This window comes from Pleurodeles waltl, chromosome 9, assembly GCF_031143425.1.
Source record: "Pleurodeles waltl isolate 20211129_DDA chromosome 9, aPleWal1.hap1.20221129, whole genome shotgun sequence".
NCBI lineage: Eukaryota > Metazoa > Chordata > Amphibia > Caudata > Salamandridae > Pleurodeles > Pleurodeles waltl.
The window spans coordinates 343,426,366-343,439,132 of NC_090448.1; the positions used below are offsets into that span (position 1 = coordinate 343,426,366).

The following is a 12,767-nucleotide window of genomic DNA, read 5'->3' on the forward strand; positions in this document are numbered from 1 at the left end:
GCTTTTGAATCTGTTTGTGATACATGGCTTTAGAAGAGTCTTTGTCTGGTTTGTTGCTTATTATAAACATAAATGGGCTCTGCTTGATTGATCGTCTTCACTTTTTATGGGTGAGCACAAAGTGCTCGGTCCATTCTGTAATCTCTCTTTGGGCTTGAAGCCACACCCATGCCACGTCAGTCACTTACATTGGTTTGTGGACTTGCCTTTTAAAATCCACCTGCTTTCATTTGTGACAGGCATGCATACGTCAAGCCTTTTCCGGTGTTTAGCCCACCTACACAGCACCGGTAAAGTACAAAAAACATACGAGGCCCGATGTTTTCAGCCTTGAGTCCGGACTGCTTTATCTGTTTATTTGCCATGCAGGGCGATCTCACTGTATTTTACATAGCGCGATCGCGCTGCTTTTTGTTTTTTTTGCTTTACAACGCTAATAGCTCTAACTCGAACACATGTGAGAACCGTTGCATTGAAAATGCTTGTTTTTCAATGAGATCTCAAGCTGGACTTGTTTTCCCGTACAAAACCCTACGCAGCAGGACCTAGACGTAGTGTTGTAATAAATGCAAGTAGTAGGTCAGTGGTAAACAGGATTGAACTACAACCTGCAGGGCCAGTGTTTAATGGGGAGTGATCTTTGCTTAGGAGATCAACAAACTACCTCACTTTGTCAAACTGTGGCCTCTAGCAACAACACACAACCACCTCAACAACAAGCATGTTCTGTATCGCATAGTGAAGGAATGTTTTGTCACTTAGCCCTCCCCTGAAAGGGAAACACGATAATATAGCTAAATCTCCTGGATTTGTCAATGCTTGTTATATAATGTCAATAGTACCCCTTCTTGTCCCTAGTTTGAAGTGGTCTCCTTTTGCAGACTATAGTGTGATTTTCAGCTTACCATAGATGTTATTTTATTAAATAAAATCTGCTGACCATCTGATGCCTTCAAAATGTGTGTTTTGATGGCAGTGGGAAATGAAATCTAAAATGGGAGAGTTAAGTAATGAGATAAACCAGTTGCTCTTTCTGTAATGCTTACTTTTAAGAGTTTAGGTTTGTTGTTATACATGGTTCGGAACAGGCCAACTATTTCCCATTTAATTAACTTCCGTTTGGTGCTTTCTTTTGAGACTCTGAATGTCTTGCGTTCTTGCATCCTCTCTACTGTTACAGGCATGGCAGTCTCGCCCCATTTGTACAGAGTGGTCAAATTCAAGTCTCGACTCCTTTAAACTTTGAGGCATATGTCCTGGCCCTACAGTTATTCTCTTTACTTCGCTCAAGCCTGTGGTATTCGTTCGTCTTATTACTTATGTATTCTGTTGGCTGCTGTCATCATTTTGAGGTGACCCGTTTCTAAATGTTTTTTCCCTTTTCTTACAGGCGTAGTAGTGTCCCTACAACATGTTCGGCAAGAAGAAAAAACGTGTAGAGATCTCGGCGCCATCTAACTTTGAGCACCGAGTACATACTGGCTTTGATGAGCAAGAACAGAAATTCACTGGGTTGCCACGGCAATGGCAGGGCATTATCGAGGAATATGCCAAACGACCAAAACCTCTGGTGGACCCTGCCTGCATCACCACCATCCAGCATGGCAAGCAGAAGGTAATTTAAAAGTTTTCTTTACATTTGTACGAAATCTGACCTCTCCACCACACTTGCATTAATAGTGTTTACAGTTGGATTAACCACAAATGAGACGCCACTAGAGTTAGTGCAAACGTCATAGGAAATGTAGAAGTGGAGAATGAGAATGAGCAGTAGAGGAAGGCTTGTACTTTGGAGGGTTAAGAGAAGGGTGTGTATCAGAGTAGGGGAATGAGAGGAGGGAGCAGGTCCTGCTGGAGGGGAAGCGGGCCAAGCAAGGAGGTAATTTTGAAGTGAGTAATCAGGGACAGGGACAGTGCACAAACTGAATGTCTCAGTGCGTGAAATCAAGCTGCACGGCCGTGTGCCAGGATTGAAACTGAATGGCATTGTGCCAGGAATTTTATCTGTGTCCCTCACTCTCTTCAAGGTGTGTGAACATACCAGTTGGGAAGAAAACGACATTGGCATTAAATTGTAGGAATCCCTGATGTTTACATGGGCGTTTAGCTGGGGACTATAGTGGGACGAGGGTAGGATGCAGTAAAGCGATGGTCACCTGCCGAGGACTGTTGCAAGTGAGGAAGGGTATCCCTATGTAAAGATGAAGAAGTGCTACAAGGGTGTTACGGGGTAAAAGGGATGCCAATGCCAGGGGTTACATGGAAGAGAATGTTGTGATTTTGAACTACATCTGTCATCACAGGTTAGTGTTGGAGAATACAGGGAGTTATTAGTAATTAGAAAGGCTTAGGTTTTTAATTTATTTAGCACAACTTGCACCCTGCTTAGGGTAACTTAGGGTGTATTACATCTCCCAGAAGGGCACAATAAAGAACGGCAAGAATATAGCAGAGATACAGCTAGTTGTGGTGTTTAAACAGAAGCAGAGTATTCAGCAGTTTGTAGAAAGGCAGAATAGTGTAGAAATGAGCTTCGGCTTGTGAAGGATTAAAAGATAAAAGCAAGACCAAAAAGGATTTGCGAGGCATTTATAAGCAGATGTTGGCGGTATCGGTGTGCAGGGTGGTAAGGAGGCAAAGCTGATAAGGGGTACTCTGAGTGGAAGTGAGCACTATTAAGGATGTGGGTAAATACCATTTGTTTATTTATTTGAATATTTTTATAGCACAAATTAAGGCGATTTACATGTAAATATAACGAATAGCAGGATTACAGCAAAATTTGGGTGAGGGTTCAACATGACATCGTAAAAATGAAACAAACAGATGTAGGAGAGCAAGACTTTAAAATATGGCTGAATATTGAGGTTGATTTTAGTTGAGGAATTGTTTGAGTAGGTGTGCCTTTTGGTGTTACCTGAAGAAAATAAATGTAATTAGCTTTCTATGCTGAATAAGAGAATTCCACGCCGATGCAGCTGTTCCTGTTGATAATTATTTTCTGGCAGTGGATGTTTTGAAACTGGGTGCTTCCAGGATTAGTGCTTCTTATTATGTTCTATGTCCGGTTGGCAGAGAAGCATAGTTTGAATCTTGACTTGTCAGAAGCCAGCTTAGATCTTGAAGTGCACGGGTGATATGGTAGAACCTGTTGTCCCATTGTATAAGCCTGAGTACTCAGTAACAGTCATCTTTGAGTGGGGCCAGAGAGGAAAATTTGTCCCTGGCTGGAAAGGCTTTGCTATAGGCCAATCTAAATATGATTGATCAATACACTGCTGTTCTGAGATGTTCTGTGGGGATGAGTTGGTAGATTTTCCTCAGAGCATGCAGCTGAAAAGGGGGTGAGCGTGTGTCCCTTTGACATGCAGAAGGAGTGTGTGGTCCGAATTTAACATGAACCCTAGGGATTTGGCAGCAGGGAAGGGTGCAGTGGGAGAAGCCCTTCAGGAAGATTGAGTTCAGAATGGAGGGGGTTTTCTTTTGGTTGATAGGAGGATACATTCCTTTTTCTGTTGGTTTAGATGAAGGCAATGTCCTGACGTTCAGGCTTGTAGTTGCAAGAGGCAGTTTCATCGTTTTCATAGGATTGAGATGTCAGGTTACGGTGAAATTTTAAGATTTGGCTGTGTATTGTCATATTGGTGCACGTTGGCACTAAAGTATTTGGTTGTTAGACATAAGACTCAATGTATGAATTCGTTTTTGTGACTTAATGAGTCTGATCGTACTTAAGAGACTGTGTTGAGGTGCAGTATCTGATATTTGCCTCTAGACATCCGAAGGCAAAGAAGGAAGTGATCAGCCCAAGAACGTGCCTCTAAAACTCATTTCCAGTAGTTGACCTTGTCGAAGGTGACTGAAAAAGTTAAGTAACACAATTTAACAGATGTCGCCTGTCTGGGCGTGGGGAGGGAGGTACAAGAAGCCATCATTTACAGGAGAAAGAATATCGTGGAGTAACGTGCATTCCATTCAGACGGGAACTGAGTGGAGAGCGATTTCCAGAGACCTAACTGCATTTTGTTTGGATAGGTAAATGGATAGAAGAGGGAGAAAGCAATGAGGGGAGTACATGGGGCTAGAACAGGGATAGAGAAGAAAGGTAATATCGGAGGTAAAGGGAGTGGGCTATTGGTTAGTGGAAAAGTATTTTATGGCATCAGAAATTATATATTAAGTTGGCAAGCATAAGTAATCCTGTAAATAGCTTTGTTACTAGCAAACTTTCAGTTAAATAAGAGGATTGATTGTTCCCAGGCTGACAGAGTGGATGTATGGAGCAGTGATGGTGCCAAACACTTGACAGCAGTGGTTAAGGAATGTGCTAGGTGTTTGGGGGCGGGAGGAGGAGGTAAGAGTTATTAAGGAGTGAATTGAATGATGAGTCAAAACTATGAAAGTGTAGTGATTACCAGAAACCAAAAGTGGGGAAGTGGCAAGGTTTATAGAAGGGGCGGTACCAGGGAGCAAAAGACATGCAAGTTTGAGCTCCAAGAGGTACTAAGAACTCCCAAATATAAGGGGTAACAGTGTCAAGAGTGAGTGGCACAGTGGTTTCCTAGGATAAATAATAATGCCACGAAGAAAATACATTGCAAGAGGGTTACATTACTTGCAAACAAGGTCATAGTTCACTATGAGATTCTTGGGAAAGGAATCTTAAGAGGCCAATGAAATGGGAGGGACCTACCTTGTCTGACAGACAGAGGAAGAGTGAAAGTATAGATGCCTTCCTTAATCGCACTTCTAAGCGTTGCCTTTGTGAGCCTTTGCCTTTCTTGATGCCTTAGGAGGGGGAGCCATGTTTGTTCTTTCTTCCCCTTACAGATGTATGAGAGCTGCTTTCTTTGCCTTTCTCTCAGATGCAGCACTTTCCATTGTTTCTCATTCACATTGCCGTTTAAGTGTAATTCATACTCTCAGGGCGGTAGCTTACAATGTAAATGCATCCACCTCTGATCTATGCCATTATGATTGTGTTAAGTGAGGATTGATTTCTTTGTTTATGTCGAAAGTATTCTATAAATTGTAATTGTATTTATATAGCTCTTGCTACCTCTGACAAAGCTACACCGGAACCCAAATTATTAGTGGTGGATTAGCATTAGAATATACAAGTTGCTAATTTTAAGGGTTGACATATGAGTTTGCTAGGCTGATTGAATAGGATAAAGCAGGGACAGAGGAAGGAAGAGTCTAGATAGCGTTATTCGGGGAGTTCATATTAGTTAGATGAGGTTTTGGGTGAGTCAGAGGAACGATAGAGAAGGGAAGAGTCTAGAAATAGTTATTAGGGAGATCATTCTATTAAAATGAGGTTTGGAGTGAGTCAAGGAGGGATAGAGGAGGAGGGAGTTTAGAATGGGCTATATGGAAGATCATAGTAGTAGAATGAGTTTTGGGGTGAGTCCGTCAAGGAGGGAAGAATCAAGAATGGATCTTGGGGAGAGCATAGTAATAGAATAAGTTTTGCGATGAATCAGTGTGGAGGTAGAGGATATATTAAGAGAGGTATAGGATGAGACAGAACAGTGCATTGGGGGAGTTGAAGACTTTTTTTTCTTTCTTTCTACAGTAGTATAGTAATAAATATATAGATAAATAACTAAATAGCAAGGGTATACATCTATATGGAAAATATAGAGATATAAAGAAATATAAAATTGTATTTCAGTAAAGTTTCATATGTTGGTGTGTGGATAGTTGGAATTTTAGACTTGGTGTTGCTGTACCTAAAAAGCTAATTTATTTGTATGTTTTTGTGCATTGTTTTCTTTTCATGTATTTTATTTTATGTGCCATTTGCAATTATGCATTTCAATATGTTTTAAAATATCTGCAAGCACTTTGTATTTTTGATGCACTCATTGGTTTTCTTGACCGTCCTTTCATATTGTGAAATGCCCCCTAAATGATGTTGCCCTAGGTCAGACTAATAACCAAGCATTGAGCCTGGATTCTATTTCTTAATGACTGGAGTTAATTTCCTCTTTTTAAGTTTTGTGCTCCCTCTATAGGACTGTTTTGGAGAGTATATGTACATTCATGGTGGTTCTGTCTTTTTGGTTCTAGCATACGATGTCATTTAAATCCATTTACATTCATTTCCCTGGATAGTCAGGGGAGTACAGTCCCAGGAGTCTGTTAGTGTGCGCACAGGGAAATATTGCAACTCATCAGAAACCGCCCCAAGCAGGAAGCAGCTTCATTCACATGTGGTTCGTAGCCAGTCAGGGCAAGCATCACGCTGAGATCAGCAGCAGCAGACCCAGAGTTGGCTCCGTCAGTGTTGTTGTGGAAACGGCCAAAGAAAGATTGCATGATAAAAAACAATAACTTGTTTATCCGGACTTGTAGGCTGAAAATCCTTGGATCAGGCAGCTTGGTTTTAGTAAAAAACAAAATACGAGCTTCATATTTCAAACCTAGATTGGATCAGGCATGAATATTTTAAATAGTCTGCAACCTTGATTCCGCCCATCAATGTCGCCCTTATTCCTGGTTTTGTATCCCAGTGAATAATTCATGTCTTGTTGCACTAGATGAGTGTTTCTCAAACTTTTTAGAACCAAGACTCAATTTTTAGAATGACAAACGTTTGCGACCCACCTAGCTTTAACGACTAAGTAGCGCAATTTTTTTCCTAAATGTTTACTGAAACATTGTCTGGTAGTGCACTGTAATTTACAGACAACACATTTTTCATTGAAATGGCCACTTCATTTGCACAGACACACAGTTCTACTGATAAAACTATATGTTTGGTGCATTGTGTGGCTGTAGATGCACATGCTCTGCATAGCTCCGCCATCTAGGGTTTGGTCCAGAAGGTTGCAAGTTGTTTTTGTTCGGAAAAGTCTTAAGAGTCAGGAGGTGTGTAGACTCCTCCTCTCGACTGCAATTTTCTTCCGCTGTCGGGTCCGGACATGTTTACTTGGAGCTCCAGAACGTAATAAATCTCTTACGTTCAGTAAACCCTCTCCAACTCTGTCGGCATAGTTTCAGATGGAGTTTAATTTGTCCCTTTTTCTGTACCTGGATTGAAGAAATCTTTTGTCTATGTGGATTTCTTTCTTTTTCTGCTCGAGGCCCTTTTGGACGTGCCGTTGGAAGGACATTTTCGCCACTACACCTTGGAGAATGAAAGATTGATGGAACGGACGCCATTTCGATTCCGTCTGAAGTGCCATTCCAAATTTTCTCAGATTGACCAACATCAGGTCACTAACCTCTGCCTGTCGCAGGAACATCGAGAAGAAGATTGTGAGGCTTGCTGATCCTTCAGATCGGAAAAACTCTACGTAACAGAAGGGCTCGCTGTCGAGAAATGCAGTGGCAGGAGTTGGAAGAAATGCCCAACATTTTCGGTCTCCAAGACCCCATGTCTGACACAGAGCTGGAGATCTAGAAGGCCTCAACTGCAGAGGAGGAGGTTTTCTCCATACAAGATTCAGACTCAGAAGATGAACTATTGCTCAAGAAGCAGGACATCCCTCTCTGTCAACAAACCCACCCAAAAAACTCCCCACTGCGGAAGCCAAAGATATTGAGCTGCCACTGAATTCTGGCCACTGCAGACATCAAAAAAACTTTTCAGATGCTCCTCATCGGCACCAAAACCTAAAACGAAAGTGCTTCCTTCCACCTAGAGCTGAATACCATCAACCTCTATGCTGAAACTTACCACCTCTTGCTCAGCACCGACTTCTTCGGCTATGAAAAATTCACTCATCTCCGATGACTTTGGCACCGAAAAGCACATCTGCTTCGGCACCATAAAGACTCCGGTCCAAACCATACTCTGAATCCAAATCACTACCAGAGCCAATTGTTCATAAAATGAAACTGAATGTGAATGACTGCCAGCTCATTTAGAACAACTCCATACGCTGTGCCTTAGACTCAGTGGATACTGCAGCCAGGGGAATTAATACCAGTATCTATTTCATAAGCATATGTGGCTACACATTTCTAGTTTCAAGCAGGAGGTACAGAAAACAATCCTAAATGTGCCTTTTGACGAGGAACATCTCTTTGGCCCACAAGTAGATCAGGCCCTAGAAAAAATGAAAAAGGATAACGAGGGGGCCAAGTCCATGGGAGCTCTTCAGCTTCCCAGGTACCTTGGTACTTTTTGTAGGTCGACGTTCAGACCAGCCTCTAAATCTCCCTAAGGTGAGGCGTCCATACCTTACAACAAAAAAATAACCACACACCTCGTCTCAAAGGTTTCTACAAAGGTCCCTATAGGGGCAATAATTACAGAGGCAAAACCACATCCCCACGGGCCTCTACTACTGTTTCCAAGCAGTGAATGTCTACGACTCCGCTCCGAAAAATCAACATCTGTAGGACGCCTTCAATATCAATCAACAGATCAATGCGTATTGGATATTATTTAACATGGTTATTGTCTGGAGCTCAGTTCCACACCTCCTAATATACCACCTCGCAATCACATACTCTGAGGATCACATTACCCTCTTAAAGCAGGAGGTACAATCTTTATTAGAAAAAGGGGCAATAGAACCAATTCCTATTCAACGTCACGGGACAGGAGTATACTGTCTGCTTTGTCATCCCAAAGAAGGATGGCTCACTAAGACCCATTCTGGATCTCAGGTCACTAAACAATTACATCCTATCAGAACACTTTCCATATGGTCATGCTTCAGGACGTTTTACCCCTGTTACAACAGGGTGACTACATGTCAGCATTAGATCTAAAAGATGCCTGTTTTCATATCCCTATCCACCCAGCTCACCAAAAGTATCTCAGATTTGTAATAGGAAAGCAGAACTCCCAATTCAAAGTGCTTCCATGTGGAATCACCAGAGCACCACAGGTATTCAGTGTGTCTAGCGGTAGTAGCTGCTGACCTCTGCAGACATAAAATTCATGTGTGCCCATATTTAGATGACTGGATCATAAAAGCCAGCTCTCTGTCTCAGTCACGTTCAGCCAGCAATAGAATTACTTTCCCGGTCAGGATTCACGATCAGCTTCTAAAATAGGGGCATTAATAAATACACAAATAGGCATTGCTTATCCAAATGCACAAAATACAGAATTTTCAACAACAGTTCCTTCACTTTTGCCCCAATCAAAGGGTGACAGTGAAGTTAGTCATGAGACTTTTGGGAATGATGGCCTCATGCAGTTCAGTAGTGCCCCATTCATGTCTTTGCATGCGCCTGTTGCAGGAATGTCTATCACACCAGTGGTCTCAGGCACAGGGTTGAGTGGACAATGGGGCCTTTCTCTCTCTGCAGTGGTGGAACAAAACCTAGTGAAAGGGTGGCCTTTTCTAGACCCTGTTCCTCAAATCATTCTAAAAACGGACACTTCTCAAATGGGCTGTGGGTGCTCACCTAAAGGACCTTACAATATAGGGTCTTTGGGATCACACACACACACACACCACACACCTCTATGCACATCAATTTCTTAGAGTTGCTAGTAGTTCATCTAGCACTCAAAGGCTTCGAGATGCATCTAGTCAACAGAGTAGTTCTCATTCGTACAGACAACATAACAGCCATGTTTTATCTGCAAAAACACAGTGGAGGGGACATACTCCTTACAGTTGTCTCACCTTGCACAGACACTTTGGCACTGGGCGATCCACCACAAAATGAATCTGTTATCAGAACACTTCCCAGGTTCATGTAACAATTTTGCTGGCCTTCTCAGCAGGATGCGGCAATAAGTCCACGAGTGGGAACTTCACCTCAGAGTCCTACAACCCTTCTACCAAAAGTGTTTTTTTCCAGAAATGGATCTCTTCGAAATAAAACAAAACCCAAAATCCTGAACTGCGCCTCCAAGTACCCACACCCTCAACCCAAGGGCAATGCCCTATGAATCAGCTGACCAGAGATATTTGCTTAAGCTTTTCCACCTCTCTCTCCTTCCCTTTGTGGTGTTGAAGCTCAGGCCGACCTCCCTCATACTGATCCTAGTAGCACCCACATGGGTAAGGCAACCGTGGTACACACCTCTGCTGGACCGATAGCTGGTGCCAAATGAGAAGCTTCCCCTAGACCGGACCTTCTTACTCCGAACCAAGGTCAAATCATTCACCCAAACCCCCAAGGAGTTGAATCTTGCAATTTCGCTCTTAAAGTCATGGAATTTGGGTATTTAAATCTACCTGAAGAATGTATGGACATCCTCAAAGAAGCACACAAACCCACCACTAGGGCATGTTATGCCGCATAGTGGAAACACTTTGTTCACTACTGCATTTCTAACAATTGGGATCCTTTTCAAGGGTCAGTAAAAAATATTTTATTGTACCTTTTTCATTCACAGAAATCAAACCTAAGCATATACCTCTAATAGATTACTTTTAGCAGCCACAGCTACTTATCTTCAAAATAGACAACACTCCTCTCTTTTTACAATTACTGTAATCAAAGCTTTCATGAAAGGGCTTAAAAGGGTAATACCTCCAAAATCACCCCCAGTGCCCTCTTGGAACCTTAGCATAGTTCTCGCTAGACTCATGGGTCCGCCTTTTGAACCACTCCATTCATGTCCAATGCAGTTTCTGTCTTGGAAGGTGGCAGTTTTAGTTGCTATCACTTCACTAAGAAGTGTAAGTGAGCTCCAGGCATTAACATTAAAAGAACCTTTTTTGCAGATACAAAAAGAAAAACTGGTGCTTTGTACAAATCCAAAAGTAGTATCTCACTTTCATTTCAATCAAACTATTGATTTGCCAGTTTTCGTACCAAAACCTAAAAAAGTTGCTGACAGGGCTCTCCACACACTAGATGTTAAGAGTGCTTATGTTCTACATTGATGGAACTAAAGATTTTAGGAAGACAAAGCAGCTTTTTGTAGTTTTTTTAATCCACATAAAGGGGAACTCTGTTACTAAATCTTCAATAGCAAGGTGGATTGTTAAATATATCCAAACCTGCTATGCAGAAGTGATAAGATCACTACCTATTACTCCTAGAGCACATTCAAAACATAAGAAGGGTGCATCTGTGGCATTTTTAGGTAACATACCTATAGCTGACATTTGTAAACCAGCTACATGGTCTACTCCACACATTTATTACCAAACATTGTGTGGATGTTCTAACATGACAGCAAGCCACTGTGGGTCAGGCAGTGTTGCGTACTCCTTTTTCAAACCACTAACAACCACAGGTTAGCCACCACTTTTTGGAGGCACTGCTTTACAATCTGTGCAGAGCATGTGTATCTACAGCCACACATGCCATCAAACGGAAAATGTTACTTACCCAGTAAACATCTGTTTGTGGCATGTTGTGCTGTAGATTCACATGCGCTGGCCCACCTCCATGGGCACCTATGGCTGTAACAGTATCTTTATTTACATTATCATACATGGTCATTACACTAGTATGTTTCACACTACACTCCATTCATCACCAACTGCGGGAAAACAATCTGGGGATACTTGAGGACCATGCACATTGCAATGGAGAGGAGTCGTCTCCACACCTCGTGACTCGAAAGAGTTTTCGTACAAAAACAACTTGCAACCTTCCGAACCCAACACTAGATGGCACAATTATGCAGAGCATGTGTATCTACAGCACTACATGCCACAAACAGATGCTTAATGGGTAAGTAACATTTTCCTTAATACATATGATATGTGGAAATCGGGTTTCATCTATATATTTAATTAATACAAATGATATGCATCTAGTAGTTATTTTTTGTATATCACCATGTAAGGTGTCTTGATTTGTTTTGATCCTTTTAAAATCTTTTTTTTCCATCACATTTCAGAATTACAAAAAATGTGCGTCTTTTTTATTTTCCTAACTGCTGAATGTTTATGGTTCATTTACAGGTATTTTCACTGAGTTGAGTGCTAGGAAAAATAACATCTTTTGGCCTTTCCTTTTGCACCTCCTCTGTCTCTGCAAGATTGTGACATAATTAACTTTTCATTCTCTGACTGCAAACTGAGAGGAGTTTGTAAACCCCAAGCTCTGTATTGAAAACATAAACAGCAATCTGTCAGAAAACGTAGCCTGACGTTTGTCCTCTGCCTTTGAAGCATAGCAAATATAACATGGTTAATACAGAATTTAAAGGCATCTTTATTTATTGCTTGGACTTATGAGACCAACCAAAAATCTGCTTGCTATCCACCAATGGGTCGTGACCCACAGTTTTGGAAATGTTGCATTAGATTGATTACAGCACATAGATCACCCTCTAGGGGCCAGTGGTGCCCATCAGCAGAACGCAGAATTAAAGAGATATTGAGGAGTAGACGGAGTGTAATAACTCTGGGCATACATTGGAGGGATCAGATCCATGGAGAGATTGACAACTCTAAATATAGCTGTTCTTTTGGGAATTCTCACCTTTTGATGTTAGATAACCTGTTCTGCTGAAAGAAGGTAGAAAAGATCCTTGTAATCTGCAATAGTTCTGGAAATGGCACGTTTTCATACACTCTTTAATTTGTTTTGAGGGACGTTTGCAGCAGTTTGGCATTGTGTGCCTTTCAGAGTGCAGAACTAGTTTGTCTGCTTTTACGTAGGCTGTTTTGTTGATATGGGGGTCCCTTTTATTTGGCAGTCGTTCATTATATTGCTCTGGTCTTCACACACCCAGATATTTAGGTTCACAGGCCAGATAGAGAACATTGGTTTGGGTGGCTTGTGTTAAGTGCAGGTGATATTTTAAGATCTTCATATGAGCCTTTGGTTAGCTCAGACAAGTCAGATTTTGATGGCTAGTCTGACTTTCTGTGTTGGAGAGG

The 12,767-nt window shown here is 41.7% G+C and overlaps 1 protein-coding gene across 2 annotated transcripts in view; it reads left to right on the forward strand.

Moving 5' to 3' along the window:
- The window catches only part of PAK4 (p21 (RAC1) activated kinase 4), a 202,103-nt gene that overhangs the window by 70,825 nt on the left and 118,511 nt on the right, over positions 1-12,767 (forward strand). For both annotated transcript variants that reach the window (XM_069206912.1, XM_069206913.1), the window contains exon 2: positions 1,391-1,615. In XM_069206912.1, the coding sequence (XP_069063013.1) occupies positions 1,412-1,615 (204 nt within the window). In that variant the 5' untranslated portion in view covers positions 1,391-1,411. The remainder of the gene's footprint in view (positions 1-1,390; positions 1,616-12,767) is intronic.